The 25537-nt window shown below is 48.9% G+C and overlaps 1 protein-coding gene across 1 annotated transcript in view; it reads left to right on the top strand.

Moving 5' to 3' along the window:
* Positions 1-16510, top strand: part of ANO2 (anoctamin 2) — a 340921-nt gene extending 324411 nt beyond the window's left edge. The window contains exons 23-25 of the mRNA XM_061124073.1: positions 1827-2008; positions 13553-13658; positions 15695-16510. Coding sequence (XP_060980056.1) covers positions 1827-2008; positions 13553-13658; positions 15695-15967 — 561 coding nt within the window. The 3' untranslated portion in view covers positions 15968-16510. The remainder of the gene's footprint in view (positions 1-1826; positions 2009-13552; positions 13659-15694) is intronic.
* The last annotated feature ends 9027 nt before the right edge of the window (positions 16511-25537 follow it).

Genomic DNA, 25537 nt, shown 5'->3' with positions numbered 1-25537 from the left:
AGTGGTAAAGAATCTGCCTGCCAAGGCAGGAGATGCAAGAGATGCAGGTTTGACCCCTGGGTTGGAAAGATCTCTTGGACAAGGGAATGGCAACCCACTCTAGTATTCTTGCCTGGAGAATTCCATGGACAGAGGAGCCTGGCAGGCTGCATTCCATGGGGTTGCAAAGAGTCAGACACGACTGAGCACACATGCTTCTGGAAAAAAGCCCTTGAGTACCAAGCACTTTTCAGCTACACAACAGAAAGATAGAAGTTTTACTTCCCTGCCCTTCTTATTTGTTAAAAAATGGGGGCGAATCAGAGTCTCACCAAATCATATCATCCTAGAAATCAAAAGAGATGATGAAGGTATGTCTGGTCCATGCTCTGTTAATTGCAGCTGTGATTATTAGAAGTATGTTTCTCACTGTCGCATATGGCTGTGGCCCCGCACACTCACATATATATTTAGAAAACAATGCCTAAACTGCATTTTTTGAAAGAACTTTAATTGTTGGTGCCGGGGACAGTATAAACACCTGCCAAAAAGATTTAAGATTTTCTTTGCAGAAAGTCCTCCTGCATTTAAACAGGCAATCATTCATTTGTCATTTGGCTTGCTCCGCAGACATTTATAGAGGACTTGGATACACCCGGGGCAAGGTCGGGTGTGTGCGTTTCATCCAGCAAGACCTATTCCTCTCCCTTGGTGTCTTACTTTTTCGAGTGACTTCCATCATATGACAGGATGAAAGGCGCTGAGAGTGGTGAAACTGAGGTTCCCTGTGGAACCATAGCCGTGGTGTTCCTGGTTTTCTGCTGTCACTCAGGGGCAAGTGTACCATTCGATGTCCTTGCCCATCACATTTAAGCAGCCCTCTGGACTTCCCAGGTGGCACTAGTGGTAAAGAACCCGCCTGCCAATGCAGGAGATATAAGAGACGCACTTTTGATCCCTGGCTTGGGAAGATCCCCTGGAGGAGGGCATGGCAACCCACTCCAGTATTCTTGCCTGGAGAATCCCCATGGACAGAGGAGCCTGGCGGGCTACAGTCCATAGGGTCGCAAAGAGTCAGACATAACTGAAGCAACTTAGCACGCACACACTCATTACGATTGATAATTTTCTCAGAAAGTCTTCCGCTCCTTTTTTTAAAAAATAGTTTTATTTATTTATTTATTTTCAAATGTGCTGGGTCTTTGTTTCTGTGGAACTTTTCTGTAGTTGCAACGACTGGTGGCTACTCTCTAGTTGTGGTGCATGGGCTTCTCATTGTAGTGACTTCTCTTGTCGCAGAGCACGGGCTCTAGGGCACTCAGGCTTCAGTAGTTGCTGCATGCGGGCTCAGTAGTTGCAGCTCCTGGGCTGTAGAGCCCAGGCTTAGTAGTTGGGGCGCATGGGCTTAGTTGCTCTGTGACTTGTCGGACCTTCCTGGACCAGGAATTGAACCCATGTCTCCTGCATTGGCAGGCAGATTCTTCACCACTGAGCCACCAGGGAAACCTCATCCACTCCTCTTTGGTGTGGCCAATGCCAGCATCAGTTCAAATATCTCAGAGATGTTTATGCCCTCTGTCACCAAATGGTCCAAACTGGCTTAGCATCCTTTGCTTCGGTGGTCATAATTCACTCTCTTGACAGTCAGTGGTTTCCTTCCACGTGTCAAAGATGGAAAAGCCAGGTAGGTCGGCACCATGAGCTCAGGGACAAGGATTCTATTAGTCAGAGCAGCACCTCTGGATGGGGAGCCCAGGAGGGGGGCAGTCTCTTAGTCAGATGGACCTGTGCCGCCTGGACGGTGTCCGTCCTGACCGTTCCTCAGGTGCTTCTGCTTCTACCCCCAGGCTTTTGTCATCGCCGTCACCTCTGACTTCATCCCCCGCCTGGTGTATCAGTACTCCTACAGTCACAATGGGACTCTGCATGGCTTTGTCAACCACACCCTCTCCTTTTTCAACGTCAGCCAGCTGAAGGAGGGAACGCAGCCCGAGAACTCCCAGTTTGAACAGGAGGTTCAGTTCTGCAGGTAAGGTGATCGCGAGCTGGAGGGCGGTGGAGGACTGGAAGCGGCAAGTCCAAGCAACTCTCCAGATGACCTAGAATTGCATCTTCTTCTAGAATTATCTAGATGACCTAGAATTATCCTTCTTCTTAGCCTCTGTCTCCTACCCCCAAACCCCAGATCCCAAGAAATCAATTTCAATGAATCAACCAATATTGTTTTAACTGGAAGGTTTCAACACTTAATTTTTTTTAAACTTTTAATTTTGTTTTGGGGTACAGATGATTAACAATGCTGTGATAGTTTCAGATGGACGGCAGAGAGACTCAGCCATACTTATACACATATCCATTCTCCCCAAACTCCTTTCCCATCCAGGCTGCACATAACATTGTGCAGAGTTCCTTGTGCTATACAGTAGGTCCTTGCTGGTGATCCATTTTAAATATAACAGTGTGTCCATGTCCATCCCAAACTCCCTGACTATGCCTTCCCTCTATCCTTCCCCCTGGCAACCACAAGCTTGTTCTCTAAATGAATCAACCAACATTTATTGAGTGCCTTTTGCTAGACACTGTGGAGTAGACAAAAAGGTATATAGGTTCATTCTTACCATCCAGGGAAGGTCTGGTTTATGATCTGGTTGGGAAGAAAACAGAACTCTCTAGGACATTGCACATTGTTCAGTGATTATGTCTAGTACAGACCATGAGCCTCATGGGTGTTTGGAGGAGAGGGGGGACAGTAGAGGCTGGAATGGAAAGGGTAGGCTTCTTGGAGGAGCCATGAGGAGTTGTAGGGCAAAAAGCATATCATAGGTATAGAGTCAGTGCGAGCCAGGTCATGGGGGTGGGGATGAACCCGGGGTATTTGATAAATGCTTAGGGGCTAGCTGGTAAGAGTCTGCGAGTAGAGTGTTTGGGAGGTAAACATAGGGAATTATATAGGAAATACAATATATAGAGCAACTCCTCGGGTAGTGTAAGCCAAAGTGTTGTTGGACTTGAATAGGTAGGATGAAGTAGATACTGAGAAACCTTGAAGTCTTACAAGAATTTTAAGGTGATGCAGTAGGAAGTTATGGACTTCTATAGGGCCAGATAGAGGATGAAGTGTAGGCTTAGGAAAATTAATCTGGTCTCAGAACGAAAGATGAGTTAGAATTGAGGAAACTCAAGGAGGGCGGCTGAGGTGCTATACCATTCAGACATGAGCCGTGGAAGGCCTGGAACAGAAATGTGGAAGAAATTTGGAGTGAGGGAGAAGATGAGTTACTTAATGTCATACCTTACAAAGCTGGGGACCAGAGGACTGAGACAGCCTGAGTCAGGATGATTCCGAAGTTTGGGATGATGTCAGAAGACTGGGAAATTGTGGGTCTGTTGACAGGGATGGGGAAGATGCTAAGAGAATCTGATTTTACTGTCCATGTGATGAATTTGGTCCCAGTCATGCTGCATGTTGAATGATGGTAAGAAATCTAAGGGGGGAATTTCCATCTAACTTCTGGAGAGAGTAGCTGGAATTCCCAAGAGGACCCGGTTAAAGTCATGATTGTAGTCTGACAGCACAGGGATCACTGAAGCCAAGAAGCAGAGAACTCTCCACTACTTATCTGAGAAGGGCAAAGAAAGAGGAAAAAAATAAAAGCAGAGGGGGAATAAATTCTCTAACCCTTTTGTACCTTGGTTAAGTGATGGTCCATGGAGGACTCAATCCAAGATCATACCTCTTGTATGTAAACAAATAGAACACGGGGACTTCCCTGGTAGTCCAGTGGTTAAGAATCTACCTGCCAGTGTGGGGAACACAGGTTGGATCTCTAGTTCAGGAACTGAGATCCCACATGCCACGGGGCATCTAAGCCACAGCTACTGAGCCTGTGCTCTAGAACATGTGAGCCACAACCACAGCTACGGAGCCTGCATTCCCTAGAGCCCATGCTCGGCAACCAGAGGAGCCAGCAGAAGCCTCTGTGATCCTAGAAAAGTCTTCAACTTTCTAAGAGGTTTCCAGTGACAGATCCTGAAATAAGACGGACATTTGTTCAAGAACGCAAGCCTCAACCCCTATTCACAGCTGTGAACAGCACAAGTGTGATTTGTTGCCTGGGGAAGCCAACGCTAACACTGTTCCTTTGGTTGGTCTAGAAGCACATATAGACCTTCTAGAAGTTGGTCTGGAAGGTCTATCTAGAGGGACCTTGCCCTTGATCATCAGATCTTCCAGTGACCCTCTGAATATATTTTCCAGTGGATTGAACTGGCTTAAACACAAAGGGACTTTAATGCCTCCGTATTGAAAGTTGAGGGTAGTTCTAGTTGAGTAGACTTGATTCAGTCTGCCCAAACCAAATCTTGCTCCATCTTCCAACTCTACTATAGTCAATGGTGACTGTAGTTTCAAGTAAACTGTAGACCTATATTATGCTGGGTCCAAATCCAGTGGGAAACAAGCCTTCTACCTCTTTCCCAACCATATCAGCAGAAGTCTTGCTGTAGCTTGTTGGTTGGGATCAGCGCATGCTTCCTACCCAGAACCAATCACTGCAGCCAGAAGAATGTGATGCTTTCCATGGTCTTTGGTGCTGTTGGGGGTTGGGAGTGGGAGGTGAAATGATCTCCATCTAAAGCACATGGTCTCAGAGTAGGGGGTCATTCCCTCCTCCTCTGAGATCTGAAGTCACGATGAACAGATGCAGCTCAGCCAAAACAACAGGTGCCCAGGAGACCAGGCATTATTAGCACACCTGAATGGCATTGAGCTTTGCTGTGTCCACTGTCAGAGTCACTGGACTTTCCAAGAAGCCATAAAGCCCTGATAACTCTTCTCTCCAATGAAAGTAGAGGGGACCATGGCTCGTGTGTGGTCCGTAGAGTGGAGGAATTAAAACTAGGTGTGTGTGTAGGAAGTGCATTCTATATTTCTGTCAAGAAAATGTATCTGCAGAAAATAGATCGAACTCAAAGAGTTTGGTTTGATCTTACTCCGTACCAACCGGGATCATAGGATCATTGTGCACCTGTTTTTTAATACTTTATTTGTTTTTGGCTGTGCTGGGTCTTCACTGCTGCACATGGGCTTTCTCTAGTTGTGGGGAGTGGGCGCTACTTTTCATTGTGGGGCACAGGTTGTAGATGCACGGACTTCAGTCACTGTGGCACGTGGGCTCGATGATGGTGGCACATGGGCTTAGTTGCCGAGTAGCAAGTGGGATCTTCCAGGACCAGGGCTCAAATCCATGTCCCCTGCATTGGCAGGTAGATTCTTAACTACCACACCACTAGGGAAGTCCTCATTGTGCATCTGTTTTTGAGGCTTTATGATAGGCTTGGCATCGATGATATAATAGGGAACAAGATGCTGCCTCCCTCAAGAAGTCTAGATGAATGAGATGAGTAAGCAATGAGAATCGAGCTTCTGTGATTGCAATTGGGAGGCTGCAGGACACTCTCCTAGCCCTGAAGGAAGAGGCCATGCACCTAACCTGGACCTCAGTGTCCAGTGCAGGAGTGGCCAGAGGGAGAATCCTGTTGAATCTGCTCCCTCCCAGGAGGGACCAAGGTGGCCTGGGTGGTGAGCAGGGTGAGAGGAGCAGTGATGGGCAGGAAGGGGTTATCAGGTGGTGCAGGGGGTCCAGGGAGGACGGGGTGTCCCACTCAGAGGGGCTGGATTGTGCTCAGTGGTCAGAGATGGAATAAGGGGGTTGAACTAGGAGACAGAGACCAGGCAGGCACGGGAGGTATGCGGACTCCTCTCTAGCACTGGGAGCCACTGCGGGGATCGAAGGGACTTTTCACTGGTGTCATCTCTGACTGTGCTGTGAAGAGCAGCAGGTTACATTGGAAATAAGGGGCCGCTCTGCTCTGAAGTATAAAACAGATGTCTGGAGAGGGGGTCAGCGTATCATCTAGACACACACCATCCCAAATGGGTATACCGTGCGGGCTGCCTTTTCTAGAAGGATGAGGAGTGCTGATGGAAATCTCTACCCACCCCAGGTGGGTCCTGCTCACCGCATGCCGTGGGGACTGCGCTGGCTTGCCAAAGTTTCTGGAAATTTAGGAAGTAGAGACATAAATTACTGATGTCCTTGTAAGCTAGGATTTGTCAGTGACTGTCAGAAAGAGAAATGAAAAAATAAGAAGATGGAGAGTTAGGGAGACTGTAGGAAACACAGAAACACAGACAACGTCAGAGCTAGCCCCGAAGCCAGCGTTTAGAACTGCTTCCGTGGTGGGAAATGAAATTTGTCCTGATTTTCTGGCAAATAGCGTTGGGAACTCAATGACCCTTCTTATTCTTAGTTTTTCATGACCTCCGGAGATAAATGTGGTCAAATAAAACTGAGGTCTCGGGCTCCAGCCCAGCCTTGCCAAGGATAGAGGTATCTTAAAAATAGCAGTAAAAGTTAGGACAAGTCTCCGACTGCCCATTCAAGATGCGTTCCCAGCATTTTTGGAGCCATGTCTGCCTTGGCCATTTAACTGACTGCACAGGGCTGCTCAATAAACAGCCCCATGACGTCAGTCTGTGGGCATGCTTAGTGGCCTGTTTAACAGGGTCGAGGGGCCCCTGTGTCCTTCAGGTTGGATGGTGGCTCAGTCTTCTGGCTCAGTGGGAGGAGAGTAGAGAGGTCAGCAGGGCAGGAACTGGGGTCTCAGAGCTCAAGGAACCCACCTGAGCTTGGGCAACCCATTGGGTCTGTTTGGAGATGCTGAGTATCCACAAACAGCATCCTTGGGTGATGCTTGCGGGTTTGTCTGTAGGATTCAAGTTCTCTCCTGTCCCAGGGTCCTGCAAGTTCCTTCTGGGGCCTGGCTGCCTCTCCTCTGCTGCTGGCCAAGACCAGAAGGAAAGCCAGCTTTCTGGGTACCTCTGCTTATCTTTATCAGCCACTAGATCAACTTGGGCCTGCTTAGTTCCTAGTGGGCTAGGCTGTTTCCCCTTGTTGAAGGGAAAATTTCTAAAGACATTTGTAAGCAGCTCGGGTGGTGTGAAAATGTTGTGTGCCATCTTGTTCAGCATTAAAACATTACTTTCCCATGGGACTATTAAATTTTATTTTTATATACCACTGTTTGAGGTTGAGAAATGCATTAACTAATTGATGTATAATGACTAAAAGATCATTTTAGAAAGCTGTTTCACATATATATGGAATGTAGAAAGATGGTACTGATGAAGCTATTTTGTAGGGCAGCAGTGGAGATGCAGACATAGAGGACAGACTTATGGATGAGGGCAGCGGGAGACTTATGGACAAGGGCAGTGGGGAGGAAGGAGAGGGTGGGACAAATGGAGAGAGCAGCGTGGAAGCATCCACAGTACGATATGTAAATTGACAGCCAGTGGGAATTTTCTGTGTGACTCAGGGAACTCAAACCAGGCTCTGTAACAACCTAGAGGGGTGGGAGGTGGGAGGTGGGAGGAAGGCTCAAGAGGGAGGGGATGTAGGTATACCTATGGCTGATTCACGTTGATGTATGGCAGATGTCAAACCAATACTGTAAAGCAGTTATTCTTCCATTAAAAATAAATAATTTTTAAAAAAAGCCATTTCCAGGGCTTCCCTGGTGGTCCAGTGGTTAAGACTCATCACTTGCACTGCAGGGGGAGTGGTTTCCATCCCTGGTCAAGAAGCTAAGAGCCCATATGCTACAGGGAGTGCCCCCCCCCAAAAAAAAAGCCATTTCTGAATGTCGAGGACCAACCCCTTGGTTTATTATGTCAGCAGCTGCAGCGATTCTGTGTTGTGATGACCTGTGGCACTGTCAAGGTCACCCTGCAAGTGAGGGTGGGAGGGGGGCATCTGAGCCAGGAGCCTCTCCTCCCTGCCTGCACCTCAGTTTCCCCATCTGTAAAAGTGGGGACTTGGAATAAATCACCTCCAAACCTTCTTTTCTACTTCATGCAAAAAATCAATAGTGAGCGACATGTGTAATATATGAATTTATTCCTGTGAAAGTTCTAAACATTACAGGCAACCTCTCCAACTCTGTCCCACATCCACACAGCCCTGCCCAGCCCTGGGCATCTTTCCAACTGTAACCCTGGTGACACATTTGTTCGACCCTTTCTCAGTCATTTTCCCATGTATTAACATAAAAATGAATTTGTAGAACTTTTTAAGATACTTCACAGGTTCTTTTTCTAATAATGAACTATGTTTTGAGTTAATAGGAACCTTATTCCTTTAGGTCATGTATACATTCAACTCAATGTGATTATTTCACAGTGTTAGAACAATCTAGGTGAAATGAATGCATTTTTAAAGTGAAGAGTTAGTGTTGATTTTTGTACCTCTTTTACTTAATGTTTGTGAGTTTGCTTCTCTTAACACTGTGATTTGGCTCCTGGAAGCTCAATGTGAAAACATATTTGGGTCACTGAATATTGCCATTAATTGAATCTTTTTTAAAAAATATTTTATTTATTTTTGGCTGTGCTGGGTCTTCATTGCTTTGTGCAGGCTCTCTAGTTGCAGCTAGCATGGGCTACTCTCTAGCTGTGGTGCGCAGGCTTCTCGTTGCCATGGCTTCTCTTGCTGTGGAGCAACAAACAGTAGTTGTGGCACGTGGGCTCAGTAACTGCAGCTCGTGGCTCTAAAAGCACAGGCTCAGAAGTTGTGGAGCATGGGCTTATTTGCCCCGCAGCATGTGGAATCTTCCTGGACCAGGGATCGAACCTGTGTCCCCTGCATTGGCAGGCAGATTCCTAACCACTGGACCCCCTAGGAAGTCCTGCATCCTTCTTTTGCAATTAAGAACTGTTTTGTGATAAAAGTCATTCTTTATAGATGTATGCGTATATATATATATGTATATGTATGTATAGATATATGTAAAGGAAAAGACTCTTTTCTCAGCCCCCGCCCCAGTCATTCTCTCCCAGAAGAACCTGTTGTGTCCATTTCTGCCTCCAGAAATCACACTCACACGAGCCGTCTTATTTACTGCTCACTGTTTTCCTTTGACATTCACTGTAAATACACACACACACACACATACTCACATTCCTTTGTTCATGGTGGGTTGAGAAAGCTGTCCTGTGTCCACCTTCTATGTACCAGTGATGCACATTTTGTTGGCTCCATGAAGTTAGAATGATGAGGTCCAGCAACGTGGAAAAACTTTCTCGGGTTCTTAAAATTAGTAAGGGGCCCAGCCGCTCCAGTCCAGTTTTAGACACTCTAGTTGTTTCATTATTGGAAGACTCTCCTTACTACAGGACTCCAGGGAACTCTCAAACTCGATGTTAAGGCTCAAAGAAAATAAAGGAAGACTGAAGGGATGAGGGTGAGATCTGGGAACTGTTCCTAAAATTATAACCCCGAGCTTCAGCCCCGGCCAGCAGATGCAGGAAGTGAGCACGTATGGGGTTCACCCAGCACTGGGCCACCCAGTGGGACTTTGGGAGACCCAGAGCTCTCAAAACCAGGGGAAAGGGGATGACTTTGGGAAGCATCAGAGCTGATGGGAATGGAACAGAAGCTCTCCTGCCCATCAGCCTGATGCTGGCCTGCTTTGTGCCTTTACCTGGACTGAGAACCTGAGAGAAGCTCCCTGCAGTTGGGCATCAGCTCTATTTGGTTAATCTCAGTATCATGGGAAACTCAGGACATCTGAGCTGTGCTCAGAAATCTTCCCGGAAAGCCAGGAGGAACTGGGAGCAGCGGTGTACCTGCTTCATCCTCTTTTAACAGAAGAGGTGTACTTCTTAAGTCACCTTCAGTTAAAGGAGAAAGAACAGCTCCGATGTACTGGGTCCTCTGACATGTCTGGCAGTGCGCTGAGTGGTCTTCATTCCAACTTTGTGAGATGGAACGTCCATGTTTCACAGATGAGGACCCCAGCCATCAGGTCCTTAGGTAACTTGCTAGAGGACAGAGAAGTGAAACAGTGGGGGTGGGATCAAGCCTTCATCTGCTGACTCCCCATGCTTTTGCCAATGCTGTTCTCTGCACTGGGCTTGAAAGTGAAACAGACCTCTGTCACTGGGTTGGCCACAATTAAGTTCAATAGCCACTCTGTCTTTTCTGGACATGTCTAGTCTTAAAACTAATGATCTCTTTGTTTAATTAGTGTCTTCTGATTACTCAGTGAAAACATTTAATACACTTGAATTCTTAGGATGAATTTTTTTTTAAATCCTGAAATCTGAACTTTTGTCGTTGTTGTTCAGTCGCTAAGCCGTGTCTAACTCTTTGCAACCCCATGGACTGCAGCACTCCAGGCTTCCCTGTTCTTCACTATCTCCCAGAGTTCGCTCAAACTCATGTCCATTGAGTCAGTGATGCCATCCAACCATCTCATCCTCTACTACCCTCTTCTCCTTTTGCCTTCAATCTTCCCCAGCATCAGGGTCTTTTCCAGTGAGTCTGCTCTTCACATCATGTGGCCAAAGTATTGGTTTCAGCTTCAGCATCAGTCCTTCTAATGAATATTCAGGATTGATTTCCTTTAAGATTGACTGGTTTGATCTCCTTGCAGTCCAAGGGACTCTCAAGAGTCTTCTCCAGCACCCACTTGACTTCTTAGGGTGAATTATTTTTAAATTATGAAATCTGAACTTATATTGGAATGTAAATGAGCAATCATTTACCTGGTGGCAGAGGCTTACTGGAATCAGTGTTCTTCAAACTGTGAATCATGGTTCATCAGTTGGGAAATGGCTTATGTATCATGAGCAGCATTTTAAAGACTAGGAGAGGCGAGGACAGCAGAGAATAAAAGAGTATCAGAGCATGGGATACAGCATGGATGAGTGTGTTCTGTGTGATTTTTATTTCTGTGATACATATGCATGTGTGCATGAATGTAAAATGCATTGCTTACTCCAGGTCACAGTTTTTATTTAAAGTTAGCTTTGCAAAGAGAAATGTGAACAGATGCACAAATCATTAAATTGCGCACTGCTCTTTTCTGGGCAGTGCTGGCCCTGTAGTTCCTGACAAAGCGCCCTTAGTCCACTGGCACAGCGGGACTGCGAATCGAGCTTTCTGGACAGATCTCTGTGTTAATCTTTCCCCAGACCCTTGATGAGATGGATGTGCCTGCCAGATTCAAAACATGTTTTGGACACTCAGGGAGGGTAAAGTGACATTTCCAAACGCTGTGGTGAGTTAGTAGCAGAAGTGGGACCAGAATTAGATTATTTATGGATTCTTTGCAGACTGGAAAAAGAGAGGGGTGAGCGATGGCTGTCTTATTGAGGTCAGTGAGCAGCTGTTCCTTCATCGATGGAACTAGAAAACAAGTGGGAGTGACTTTGACTGTGGTGGCAGGATCAGACTGGACCTGGGGGGATCTTCCCCATGGTCAAAAGTGGGGGTGGGGGCAGGGGTGTACAGCAGCCCTCTTCCAGGAATCTGTCTTGAGAAAAGCAAGACAGATTCCTGTCTGCCTGGGATTTGAGGGGCAGAGCAGGAGGGTGGGCAAGACTGAGTTTTTTTCCCCACCCAAGATGACCTTATTCCCTTGGCCACACCCTCGCCCTCTCCCACGAGTAGGCGTGGTCTGGAGCTGGTCTTGATTCTGTCCTCAGCCACGGATGGCGAGGATGAACCCTGTGGTGCTTTGCTGGGCTGCAGTTAGCTTTGCTTCTCATCCGGATGTCAAACCAAGCCTGCAACAGCTGTGATCAGCTGTCGGAAGAGGGGAGCGGGTGGGAGGGAGCGGCTCCTGGCCTCTTGCCCAGCCCCAGTCAGACGTTCAGCCTCCATCTCTCCATTTGCCTCTTGCTGTGGCTGACTCTCCCGCTATGACTTTTTCGGCCCTTTTGCCTGCATCTCTTTTCATCTTCCCTTTTTCCTCTTCTCCCCTCTTGGGAGGGGATCTTCTTGGGTCATATCTTCTTGGACCATTGAAAGCCCCCATGCTTCTGTGTGAATCTTTTAGAACCATGGGTTCATTCAGGACAGGGAAGGGTTCAGAGAGCACACACAGCAGAATCCCCTACCCCAAACCGCAGCTGGTGGCCAGGAGCTTCCCAACAATGGAGGAAAGCCTGGATTCAGGCAGACTGGGATTCTCACCTTGAATCCACCCCTGTCTGGCCAGGCACTGAACTTCTCTGAGCCTCAGTTCACTCCTGGGTTACACGGGGATACCCATGCCTGCCCGTGGATCTTGTTCTTAAGTGAAGAAGCTTTAGAAAAGTTCCTTGTCAGGGGTGGACACGTTCAGTATATGCTTGTTTTTCCTTCTGGGTGCCCCCAACCCTCCCCGCCTTCCTCAGCGTCCCTGCACCCTCCTAGTGGCCTGATGCTACCCCACCTCATGCTTCAGCCCGGGGCTTGTTTTGCTTTCACTGAGCATCGAAGATTTGTTGAATTCCATGGAGAAAACAGTTCCATGAAGGGGCATAAATCTTCTGTACCAGCTCTTGCCATTTTTCCAGGCTTAGAAAAAAAGTGATTCTGAGAAAATAAGCCATTTTTAACATGAGTCATCTCAGGATGGGAAGCGGGGGGAGGGGGGAAGGCAACAGCTCAGACAAGCCCTAGACCTCTCCATGGTCTGAGCTCGAGGCAGGCACTGACATTTTGTTTTTCAAACTTTGTGTGTGTGTGTGTGTGTGTGTGTGTGTGTGTGTGTGTGTGCAGTTGCTCAGTTGTGTTTGACTCTTTGCAACCCCATGGACAGTACCCCACCAGGCTCCTCTGTCCATGGAATTTTCCAGGCAAGAATACTGGAGTAGGTTGCCATTTCCTCCTCCAGGGGAGCTTCCCAACCCAGCCATCGAACCCATGTCTCTTGCATCTCCAGCATTGCAAGAGGATTCTTTACCGCTGAGTCACTGGGGAAGCCTTCAACAACATGGGCAGATGATCAAGATGGGCAGTTAAAAGAGGGGGCTACTGCCCAACTGTGACCATTACCACTGCTCCCCCAAATCCACTCAGCCTTCAGCTTTGGTCTGAATCAGCTGTCAAACGAGGCCAGCCCCTCTTATGGCCAGGGTCCCAGAGCAGACCAGGCTGGGGAGGACCCCTGAACTCTGCTGGCCTCTGCATCTTCACTGAGTCCTGGGCCTCGGAGTACTCTGCCGGGTATCTGTGTGTTCCCCGCCGCTCTCAGAGCCCACAGGCTAGTGGACCCCAGATGGATCCCCTGTCCTGAGTTCCCCTCATGATTCCTGGACCCCTCATGGCAACCCATTCCAATAATCTTGCCTGGAAAATTCCGTGGACAGAGGAGCCCAATGAGCTACAGTCCATGGGGTCACAAAAGAGACATGACTGAGCACACACAGAGACACATGCATGTGTGTGCACGTGCACACACACACACACACACACACACATTAGAAGGAGAATCCAAAGGAAATTTCTGGAGATGTTGGAGAGAGTGAGAAAGATACTTTGAGGCTGACATTGGCTCTTTTGGAGTTTGGACTTTTTTGGACGTTGTTGGTTGGGCCCTGGGTTCCTTACCTCTGCCCCCACTCCCTAGGTCTAAGAGCCAAGGCCCTGCCTGCTGCTCTGACTTCTGAGGTGATAGCCGGAGAGGTACCTCCTTCCCTCCATCTCCTCCCAGTCTTCACATCGCCTTCCTCTCTGGGCAGGTTTAAGGATTACCGGGAGCCGCCGTGGGCCCCAAACCCATATGAGTTTTCCAAGCAGTACTGGGCCGTTCTGTCTGCACGTCTGGCTTTTGTCATAATCTTCCAGGTGAGTTGTTCAGTTAAGTTAGGCACAGCTGGTTAGGATCCAGGCTCAGGGATCCAGACAGCCTTGCCTCCGGGTTTTCAGGGTGCTCTGTGACCCTCTGCTGGGTGAGGGCTTTCATGAACGGATGGATGCACAGAAGGAGAAAAGGCCACAGGGTCAGGTTGCAAGGCAGATGTGGAGTAACGTGCAGGGTGGAGAAGGATTCCCACGTAAACCTCAGACTGGAAAGTGGGGAGCACTCTCTCAGCAGAGAGAGCAGAGTCTCAACCCAAAGGCAGACAGGCAGCCACCCCACTGCCCCCCGCCAGTCTCTGCGCTCAAGAAAGGGCTCCAGTTCTAACCCTTCCTTCCAGCTCCCACCGGCCCCCTCTTTGTTGTGTTGTTTGAGACCCCTGGTGGGAAAGGCCCCCAGAGCCCCACCTGGCACCCCTGCTGAATAGCAAACCCAAGTTGGCTATTCCTATCTCCCAGACTAGCTGAAGCTACAGTTGTGTCACCAAGATTCTCTCTGCATGAGGCCCCCACTCCCACTGCCGGCCTTGGAGCAGAGCTGGGGTACCAGCCCAGATCCCTTACATATAAGCCCCACCCCAGGCTTTTGTATTCCCCAAAGGCGGGTCCCTGGAGGGCCCTAAGGTATCCTGACCCAGCCCCCAGCCCAGGAAGTGGGGAAGACCCCCAGCTAGTCTTTCACCTGGAGAAGAAGCATTCTTGCTCTGGGGGATGACGGGGCGGTGTGGTAGTGGGGGGGGGGGGCGTGTGCTGAGAATCCTCACCTGTCCCCCGCTGCTCCCCGCCCCCAGGAGCTGCCTTGCTTTACCACCGCATGTCAGGCGTCACTTCCACTCCACTGGGAGAACTTGGTTGAAGAGGCGAGTGTGGGACTTGATTCAGCAGCTCCAGATGCCCTGAGATGCCCAGGGGCCCCTGGGGACAACCTTGGTTCCCAAGTCTTTCCTGGGCCCTTGTGGGTTCCAGAATGAGCTGGAGGCACATTTAGAGCCTGGAAGACAGAGGGCAGGGCTCTGGTGTCTCCTGCACTGTCACCATCCTCGGGTTTAAGGAGAGGGGGTGTGTGAGCATAAGATGGGCAGGTGGAGAAGGAACCCAAGTCCTCCACCCAGGGAAAGGCCTTGAATTGGGCTGTGTGCCACGGCTCCCGGTGGGAAATATTCACCCTTTTAAGTAGAAAATGCACCCGGGAAGAGAAAAAGGGCCTCATCCTACCTTAGTGGAGGAGACATGGCCTCCCGAGTGGAGAAAGGAGCCAGTTGGAGGTGTTCACACAACCTCAGAACCCAGGAAGGCGGGCGGGAGGCAGGGTCCAGGCAGGCGCTGTGACCAGAGATGCTGCGATGGCTGAACAGGGTCCACCTCTGATATGGGGGGCAGAGGGCCAGCTGGGAGGAAGAGAGGGGCCACTGGTCCAGGGAGAGACCTGGAGGGGCCGTCAGGCCTTATGGCCACTTCCTGAGGAGTTCAGGAGGGACGGGTCACGTGTATGCCTATGGCCGATTCATGTTGATGTGTGGCAGAGGCCTTCACAATATTGTAAAGTAATTATCCTTCAATTAAAATAAGTAAATAATTTTTTATAAAAAAGCTTTGGAGCTGGAGGCCTGGAGGCAAGAACAAGACATGGGGGGTGGGAGGCAGACAGAGAGAGGAAGAGTGGAGGAGGCAGAGAAGGCATGGCTAAGAAGGGAAAGGCTACCCACTCCAGTGTTCTGGCCTGGAGAATTTCATACTGTATAGTCCATGGGGTCGCAAAGAGTTGGACACGACTGAGCGACTTTCACACACACGATGCTGTCAGGCCGTGCATGGGAGGGGGGCCCTGTCACTTCTCTACCTTCTCCTGGGGGCCCCGAGGGACCATGATGCTCGTCCGATGACTGAGATCAGCCGAGGAGCCAGAGGAACCCAGAGCCCCCTGCCCCGGGTCTGGGTCTGTGTCATCACCACCGCCCACCCACCCCAGGTCGGAACCCTCCAGCTGGGGCCTCTCCTCTCACCCCCTCCCCCAACTCTCCCAGAACCTGGTGATGTTCCTGAGTGTCCTCGTGGACTGGATGATCCCTGACATCCCCACAGACATCAGTGACCAGATCAAGAGGGAGAAGAGCCTGTTTGTGGACTTCTTCCTGAAAGAGGAGCACGAGAAGCTCAGGCTGACAGAGGAGCCGGCCCGGAGGAGCCAGAGCACCGGCCGCCACAGCAGGAGGAGCCCAGCGGCCAGCCCAGCGCCCTCCGGCCGGAGCCAGCCGGGCAGCAGCGTGTCCTCGGGGTCCCAGCACACCAGCGTGTGAGCTGGGGCATGGGGGCAGCAGAGACCACCACGGGGCTGTGTGCCCGCACGGCGGGGTGTCCGTCCTTCCGCAGGGTCGTGAAGACAGAGATTCAAGAGAGGAGGTGGAGGATGTGCGCAGGAGGAAAGGGAATGATGCTGCTTCTCAGAAGCTTCGGCTTGGGTTTCTTTTAGGTCCTCTTTGAACTGTATCCCTTGGGGGGTTGGTACCCCCTTTTGCATCCATCAGTGAAAGAACGGGGTCTCTCCAGCCCAGGGTCCCAGGCACCCCGAGCCTGCCCCGTGCTCTGCCCCCTACCCAGGTCCCCTCCCCGCATTTTGGTGGCCACGGGCCATGAGCAGCACAGTCCAGGCCCTGTTTCCACCCCATCATAAGTGATCTCACCTCCCTTCCCAGCATCACCCCGAGAAAACCCTCTGTGTCACCGCCACAGCCTCAGTGGATGCAGCTGAAGTGCCCGGGCTGACGGCTGTGGCCTCTGGACCCAACTGAGGAGCCAAGGTCCAGCCCTGGGCTTGTCTCCAGCCCATGTCCCGGGGATGCTTTGAGCTCAGTGCAACTAACCATCCTTTTATGCAGGTTCAGGTTTAAAGTAATAAACTGAGACATTCTTTATAAAGATGCCTCTCCTTGTCTTCGGTTCTCTCTTGCTTACTCTGCACTGGTATTTACGGAGCCCCTGCTGTGTGCAAACATGGTTCTCAGACTAGCGATCCAGAAGAGAAGAAGAGACAGAATGCATGGAGCCGCGTTCTGGGAGAGACAGACAGTGAGCTGACATATGTGCAGCGTTTCAGACTTAATAAGAAACATGAAATAGAACAAGGGAGACAGGAAATAGGGAGGGAGGGCACGGAAGGAGGGGTTTGCCATTTTATGTATGAATTAACGAGGAACCCACAAAGGTCCAGAGATAATGTCTTGCACAGCTATTGGGAGATTTTCAAGTGCAGTTGGAAGCAAAGGCCAGCGTCACCGACCATCGCCTCTCACACACCTCTGCCCACCAGCTGCCCACAGCCGGTTGTGCTGTTCCTCTCAGGGGGCCTGGTCCCAGTTCCCTGCAGGTCAGCGTGGCCGGCATCCAACTCAGTCACAATGGGAACTGTCAGGAAGGTCACACCCTCCTGGCAGGTGTTGGTTACTCTGACACGCCGAAGGTTTAGATTGGTTTTCCAGGTTTTTATTTTCACGCCCACCATCTTTTTTTCAACATTTTATCTCCTTGTCCAAGTCCTCTATACTTTAGGAACATGTTCGTCCCAGGAGAGTGTTACTCTCCTGGACACACACCCCTCCGTCCATTTATAGTCTGCTGCTGCTGCTAAGTCACTTCAGTCGTGTCCGACTCTGTGCGACCCTATAGACAACAGCCCACCAGGCTCCTCGGTCCACAGGATTCTCTAGGCAAGAATACCGGAGTGGGTTGCCATTTCCTTCTCCACCATTTATAGTCTACAACACAGGAGTCCAGCAGCATCTAAACTCTTATCTGAATCTATCATGGATAATCTGGAAGGCGGTGGAGACTCCCCCAGCCCTCTCACCTTCCTCTCTTGCATTTCCTGTGCCGCCGAAGGCTGGACCTTTTCCTTCGGTGTGTTTATTCTTTAACTTTTAATTTTATAGTGGAGTTTGGCCAATTAACAATGTTGTGATAGTTTCAGGTGGACAGCAAAGGGACTGTATGGATCCATTCTCCCCCAAACACCCCTCCCATCCAGGCTGCCACATGACATTGAGCAGAATTCCATGTTCTGTATAGTAGGTCCTTGCTGGGGATCCATTTTTAATATAGCAGTGTGTACATGTCCCGTCCAAACTCCCTAGCCATGCCTTCCCCCGATCCTCCCCACCTGGCAACCATAAGTTTGTTCTCTAAGTCTATGAGCTGAAGTGTGTGTTTTCTGTGATACCGTCTTGCTGGTTAATGAGGTTGAACTGGGTACCACTTATATCCATTCCCACCCTAACAAGTACAGTTCTGCGGACTTCCCATGGCATGGCACTCGTAAAGAGCATGGACCAGTGTGGATAACTCAGCTTACCTTCCATGAAACCAGTCTACTCACCTTTTACATCCCGACCCTGGCCAGCCGCATCTCAGGTCTCCTAGCTCTCTCAAATCCAGGTACGGTGCATGAGTGCTCAGCTGTGTCCTACTGAGCAACCCCAAGGATTGCAGCCCTCCAGGCTCCTCTGCGCATGGGATATCCCCCGCAAGATTACTGGAGTGGGTTGTCAATTTCTGCTGCTAGGCATCTTCCCAACCCAGGGATCGAACACACATCTGCATTGTACGCGGATTCTTCACCACTGAGCCACCTGGGAAGTCCTCAGCCCAGCTACCTGCGTGTGTGTGTGCTAAGTTGCTTCCATCATGTCTGACTTGTTGCGACTCTGTGGACCATAGCCCACCAGGCTGCTCTGTCCATGGGATTTCCCAGGCACGAATATTGGAGTGGGTTGCCTTGCTCCCCTCCAGGGGGTCTTCCCGACCCTGGGATCGAACCAGTGTCTCCTGCAACTTCTGCATTGCAGGCAGATTCTTTACCACTGAGCCATTGGAGAAGCCCTCATCCTAGGTAGATAGATAGATAGTGAAGTCGCTCAGTCATGTCCGACCCTTTGCGAACACATGGACACCAGGCTTCTCTGTCTGGTGTCTTTGCCATTTTCTAGGCAAGAGTACTGGAGTGGGTTGCCATTTCCTTCTCCAGGGAAATTTCCACTCCTGCCCCCTCCCACGGGGGTATCTGCTCGGCTCAACCACAGCAGAGGGCGCCAGAGAGCAGAGCCCACCCTCCAAGGTTGAGCCACAGCTTCTGCAAAACGGAGCAGATGCTTCTTCACCAGGCAGCCCTGTCTGCACACCTGGCCCCCCCCCAGCCCCCCCGCCCCCGACTCCTCTTCCTTCTCTGCCCTGTCTCCTGCAAAGCAGTGGATGGCAGTACCCCTGGAGACACCTCCCTTCAGGACCAGCCGGGAAGACAGACTCACCCAGACCCTGCAGATCCCACCGACCCTTCCCGCCTCAGCGGTTCTTGCAGCTCTCCCCGCAGAAAGGGAGTGCAAGGTGAAAGCCAGATGGGGATGCCAAAAGACAGCTCTACATATGAGTTCAGGGACCTTCGTGTTTCATGAAGCTTCTTTCTCTCACTTTCTAACAGAGGCCAGGGGCTTCCCAGCCCGGATGTCTTCCTCAATTAGGGGGGTGAAGCCGCAGACCATAAGGGGAACAGGCAGGCTTTTGACTCAGATCCCATATCTTAAGCTGCTCTGAGTTTCCCCCAGCTCTGGTTGGCCTGCCTCGAATTCCTCAGGGAAGTGTGTGTCAGCTTCTATCAGGAACCACATCTGCCTGGTCTGAGCGGGGCTGCTCGCTGGGAAACGGATGAGGCCCCTACATAGGCCTCATTGACCCTCTTCCCTGGCCCACCTTCCAGCGGCGCGCTCAGAAATTTTTCTCAGTGTATCTCTCAGCTTTAAACTGGGTTGTCTCAGCTGTCAACCCCAGACTTGACTCCACTTACGTCCTTCCAATCTTTGCTTCTTGCTGCAGTTTCTTGCCCACTGTCTTTTCATGAGACTTTTCCTGCTTTATCTGTCTTCTCAGTGGCCCCCGTCTCCTTCCAGAAACCCCCCGGAAGCTCCTCTCCACATAGCTGGGCAACATAGGTAGAGTACTTTTTCAGATCATTATGTCGAAAGTAGATGGTGATGGATTTCCCTGGTGGTCCAGTGGTTAAGTATCCACTTGCCAATGCAGGGAACACGGGTTCGATTCCCAGTCTGGGAGGATCCCACATGTCCCAGGGCAACTCAGCCTGTGCGCCACATCTACTGAGCCTGAACACCCTAGAGTCCATGTTTTGCACCAAGAGAAGCCACTGCAATGAGAAGCCTGCTCACCGTGACCAAAGGAATAGCCCCCACTCGTCACAACTAGAGAATGCCTGCTTGTGGCAAAGAAGACCCAGTGCAGCCAAAAATAAATATAAATAAAACAATAGACATGATAGTAAATAAACTTTTTAAAAAGTAGATGGTGTTATTAACATTGACCAATCCTAGCTTCATGGGGCCAAAAGCTTCTATGACTTTAGGAACCCTCTTTAAGAAAAAAATACCCCAAATTAAGAAATAAAATTAGTTACCAAGGTGAATATTTATCTAGTATGAAAAGGCACATCGCAGCAAAATACACATTTTTTAAGGCTAACTCCAGAAACACAACAAAAGCCATAGCAAATAATTTCATTTTTTAATTAATGGACTCACTCGTCCTTATAATATTACAATCCTGGCCCCTCCACACTGTTGGTTTAAGGCTCTTTAATTGTCTTTTCATACCAATAGTTGCCAGCATCAGGGTCTTTTCCAATGAGTTGGCTGATGACCAACTGATGCTGGGAAAGATTGAAGGCAAAAGAAGAAGGCAGCAGATGTTGAGATGGTTGGATAGCATCACCGACTTAATAGACATGAACTTGAGCAAACTCCGGGAGACAGTGAGGAACAGGGAGACCTGGAGTGCTGCAGTCCATAGCGTTGCAAAGAGTCAGACATGACTGAGCAACTGAACAACAACCAATATTTCCAATAAGGAGAAGAGAAAGGAATCCAGTCTTTTCCTCTAGCTAGTCTGATCTACATTGAACATTTTATTTTAGATAGACACTTAAAACATTTTGTTTTAGTTCCACAACTCATTGTTGGTCATTTCATGTGAATTTTAAGGTGATGGTCAAATTTGGGAAAGCATCTATCAAATTTTTTTCATAGATAAGCTCTAAGTTTGGAAAAAAATGTCTCAGACATTTTCTCTATGCTCTGTCTATCCTTATTGTGCTGGGCTCCCTTGGGGGGTCCTTGGAGCTAAGATTTCGCTGACTTCACTATCATGAACCTCTCGTCATCAGCCCTGTTTTGAGATTCATTGCAACTGAAACATGGAGTTCACACAAGCTGTTAGGACTCCAGTGCTGGGGTGCAGGCTTCTGTTTCTTGGATATGACACCTCCCTTAGAGGTCCACTGCCCCTGGGTGCTCTCCTGGAGGCCCATGGAGTTAGGTCAGTGATGCGGATAATACAGAAAGTCCCCTACCTATGAACAAGAGTGTGTTCCTAAGTCCAGTTTTTTCATAAGTCCAACAAATTTAGCCTAGGTACTCAACTAACACAGTTGGCTATATAACTGCACTGTAATAGGGTTATAATACTTTTCACTTAAAAAACAAACACAGAAAATAAAGAAAACATTTTAAATCTTATAGTACTGAACCATGAAAAGTACGATAGTACAGTACAACATCTGGCACACGGGGGCTGGCATCGAGTGACCAGGCAACAAGAGTTACTGATCGGAGGAAGGAGAGGAGTTAGGAGACGGTAGAGCTGAAGGATCGTCAGCGATAGGAGACGGAGGGTAAGCTGCCATTTCACTCACTTCAGACGCTGACAGGATGCATGTTTGCATCTTTAAGCGTTCACAACTTGCAAGTTCGAATGTAGGGGACTTACTGGACTAGTAATGACATGAGGACAGTTGCCACTCACAGAGCGATTAGTGGGGGCCAGTTTCTCCACTAAGAGGCACACACTCTTCACCGTCTTTAATCCTCACAACCTCCCGGGAAGTGACTTGACTCACACCTCACACAGAAGCCGTGGGAGCCACACCACCAGCTCAGATTGCAAGCCCTCCTTCTCCTGTGAGTCACTTGAGTGCCCACATGACTGCTAATAAAGCTGAACCAAGAGGCCATCGGTGTCTCCTCCTGCCTTGGGTTCCTTCAGGTTCCCCAGGACCCACTCATCCCAAGGGGCCTTCTGGAGACCGCCTGAGAAGACAACAGGGGTATGCCATCTTCTTTGGCTGGCATCTCACTGTGCTATGAGAGTCTTTTGTGCCACTGCACATGAGTGCCCTTGCTGAAGTGGCTTCTTATTTATTTATTTTTGACACACTGGGTCTTCTAGTGGGCCTTTTCTTCTTTTTTTTATTTTAATCATATATTTTAATAGTATATCACTCATCACATAATTTAATAGCATTTTATTTAACCCAGTATATTCAAAATATTATCTTTTTTTTTTTTTTTTTTTTTTTTTTTTAGTATCGTTTGTGGCAGTGCCATGCTTAATTTTTTACAACAGGACTGCTGTCATTTCCTAAGTACTTTTTTTTTTTAATTTATTTATTTTTTTTTATTATCTTATTTTTTTTTTTTATTAGTTGGAGGCTAATTACTTCACAACATTTCAGTCGGTTTTGTCATACATTGATATGAATCAGCCATAGATTTACACGTATTCCCCATCCCGATCCCCCCTCCCACCTCCCTCTCTACCCGATTCCTCTGGGTCTTCCCAGTGCACCAGGCCCGAGCACTTGTCTCATGCATCCCACCTGGGCTGGTGATCTGTTTCACCATAGATAGTATACATGCTGTTCTTTTGAAATATCCCACCCTCACCTTCTCCCACAGAGTTCAAAAGTCTGTTCTGTATTTCTGTGTCTCTTTTTCTGTTTTGCATATAGGGTTATCGTTACCATCTTTCTAAATTCCATATATATGTGTTAGTATGCTGTAATGTTCTTTATCTTTCTGGCTTACTTCACTCTGTATAAGGGGCTCCTGTTTCATCCATCTCATTAGGACTGGTTCAAATGAATTCTTTTTAATGGCTGAGTAATATTCCATGGTGTATATGTACCACAGCTTCCTTATCCATTCATCTGCTGATGGGCATCTAGGTTGCTTCCATGTCCTGGCTATTATAAACAGTGCTGCGATGAACATTGGGGTGCACGTGTCTCTTTCAGATCTGGTTTCCTCAGTGTGTATGCCCAGAAGTGGGATTGCTGGGTCATATGGCAGTTCTATTTCCAGTTTTTTAAGAAATCTCCACACTGTTTTCCATAGCGGCTGTACTAGTTTGCATTCCCACCAACAGTGTAAGAGGGTTCCCTTTTCTTCACACCCTCTCCAGCATTTATTGCTTGTAGACTTTTGGATAGCAGCCATCCTGACTGGTGTGTAATGGTACCTCATTGTGGTTTTGATTTGCATTTTTCTAATATTTGCGGTGCGTGAGGACTACTCTAGTTGTGGTGAGTGAGGACTATGTTCTAGTTGTACTGCAGAGGCTTCTCATTGTGGTAGCTTCTCTTGTTGGGGAACAGGGCTGTAGGGCTTGAGGGCTTCAGTAGCTGCAGCTCAAAGGCTCAGCACTTGTAGGTCAAGGGCTCAGTAGTTGTGGCATATGGGCTTAGTTGCTCCACGGCATCTTCCTGGACCAGGGATTGAACCTGTGTCCTCTGCATTGGCAGACAGGTTCTCAACCACTGGACCACCAGGGAAGTCCCCGACCTATTTCTGACTACAGCAAAGTTGTATCCCACACTTGGGTGCCACGGTTATCCCCCAGGGCGCTCTTGCTCACTGCACAAGTATCAAACTCAGGCCCTTCTCCGAACTCCCATGTCTTTGTATGAAGCCAGTTCCCTCTGGCACTAGTGGTAAAGGATCTGCCTGCCAATACAGGAAACACAAGAGACCAGGGTTCAATCTCTGGGTCGGGAAGATTCCCTGGAGGAGAGTGTGGCAACCCACTCCAGTATTCTTGCCTGGAGAATCCCATGGATGGAGGAGCCTGGCAGGCTAGAGTCCATGATATCGACTTGGGATTATGAGTTGGGGGGCAGATCTGAGTGTCAAGGAGAATCAATTCACTTCCTTCCTCCAAACCAAGCTGAATCAAAGCATTCACCTCTCAAGCTGCAGAAGCTCCCACACTCCCTCTGTTCTGGGCAGTCTCTGGGGTGGGTACCCAGAAGGAAAGCTCTGTGCAGCCTTCCCTGAACTCAGAGCTCTAACCTCAGAGGGCAGTGCTGGTGGGAAGGATGGGGCTGCAGGACTATCACCATCACACAGAGGAGCATGGGGCTAGGAGAAGCTCTGTCTCCCCTCAGTAAGGAGGAGGCTGCACCTCCTGGCCCCCAAGCCTGGGCCCCCACCTCTCACTGGATAAAGAGAAGGTACAGCCCCCAGCTGTCTGTTTGGGGCCAGCCCCATGGGGACGGAATCTTTCACGTGATGCCCAGCGGATATGTTCCAGCAGGAAACTTGGTGCTCTAACTAAGACATTCTCCAAGCCATTCAAGGACACAGAGTGCATTCATGAGCCAAAGGTGAAATCTGGTCTGTCCGGAAGGTCATACTATTTCTTCTATGCCAGACTGCCATCGATTGTTTCCCCAAGTCTTCTCGCCAATTATTTAATTATATAAACTCTCTGTTTTGCTGAACTTATTCATCATCATCTCTTCTGTATTTCTGTGTTCCTTTTCCGGGCTTTTGCTACATCTGGTTGCTCATTTCTGGTTTGCTGCCAGGAACCCCTTGGTCTTACACCTGACCTCTGGTTCCCACCCACAGCCGCACACCTTAACTAGCCAGCCTTCCCTTCCTACTGTATTTCATGGATCCAGTCCTCTCTCCCAGCCCCGGGTCTTCACTCTTCCATCGCTGAGCCACTGCAGCGCTGCCTGTGACCGGCAGGCCCAATGTTCCAGCACTCACCCCGTGGAAATGTACACACACTCACTCGTGGGCTTGACTTCAGGGGAAATGGACATGCATCCCCAAGCCTCAGGACCCAAAGCCTGACACAGTCCCTGCCTCAGACTCATCACTACCAGGGATGAGAGGATGGGGAGGGAAGGCTGACACACCCGCTGGTTAGTGAGAAGATGGGTCAGCAAGGAGGCGTTCATCAGAAAGTGAGAGTGACCAGCCACGGCCCTCCCCTCTCCAGACCCCACTGCCTCAATTGCCTCAGCTTTAGCACAGAGAACCAGAGCTGGGACTTCTCTGGTCCAGTGGTTAGACTCTGTGCTCCCATTGCAGGGAGCACGGGTTCCATCCCTGGTTGGGGAACTAAGATCATCCCCAGTGGTGTACAGCAAAAAAAAAAAAAAAAAAGCCAGGCCGGGGACAAAAATAGTGAAAATTACTTTTTGTTGTTTGTTCATTTAATGAAAAAGAAACTCAACTGACGGTAGCCTTCTCTCCTCAGGAGAACTATCGTGGCCAAAGATACAAACAGGCAATTCATAGAAAGGGACAAACTCACATTTGCTGGTAATCGTAACAAACCTGGGGCATGGGAACGGGGCAAAGTGTTTTAAAATGTGGCTAAAACTCTTGTATAAACCTTTTTTTATTCTGTGATATAATCAGCTTTATTTTTTGAATACTTTTTAAAAAATGGAATTATAGTTGATTTACTATGTCGTGTTAGTTTCAGATGTACAGCAAAGTAATTCAATTATATATATATATATATATACATATATATATATTCTTTTCATATTCTTTTCCCTTATAGGTTATTACAAAATACTGAGTATAGTTCTGAGTATAGTATACTGAGTATAGTGCTGTAATATTAAAATAATTTTGTCCTCAATAACAAATAACCACTGCTCCTCCCAAGTCACCCAACCAAAAGTATTCTCAGGCCACCCCAATACTTTCTCCAGGCCCTCTGGTCTTCACCAT

Source organism: Dama dama, chromosome 22, assembly GCF_033118175.1.
Source record: "Dama dama isolate Ldn47 chromosome 22, ASM3311817v1, whole genome shotgun sequence".
Lineage (NCBI taxonomy): Eukaryota > Metazoa > Chordata > Mammalia > Artiodactyla > Cervidae > Dama > Dama dama.
The sequence above is the reverse complement of the archived record's forward strand: the minus strand, read 5'-3'. Positions and strand labels throughout refer to the sequence as shown.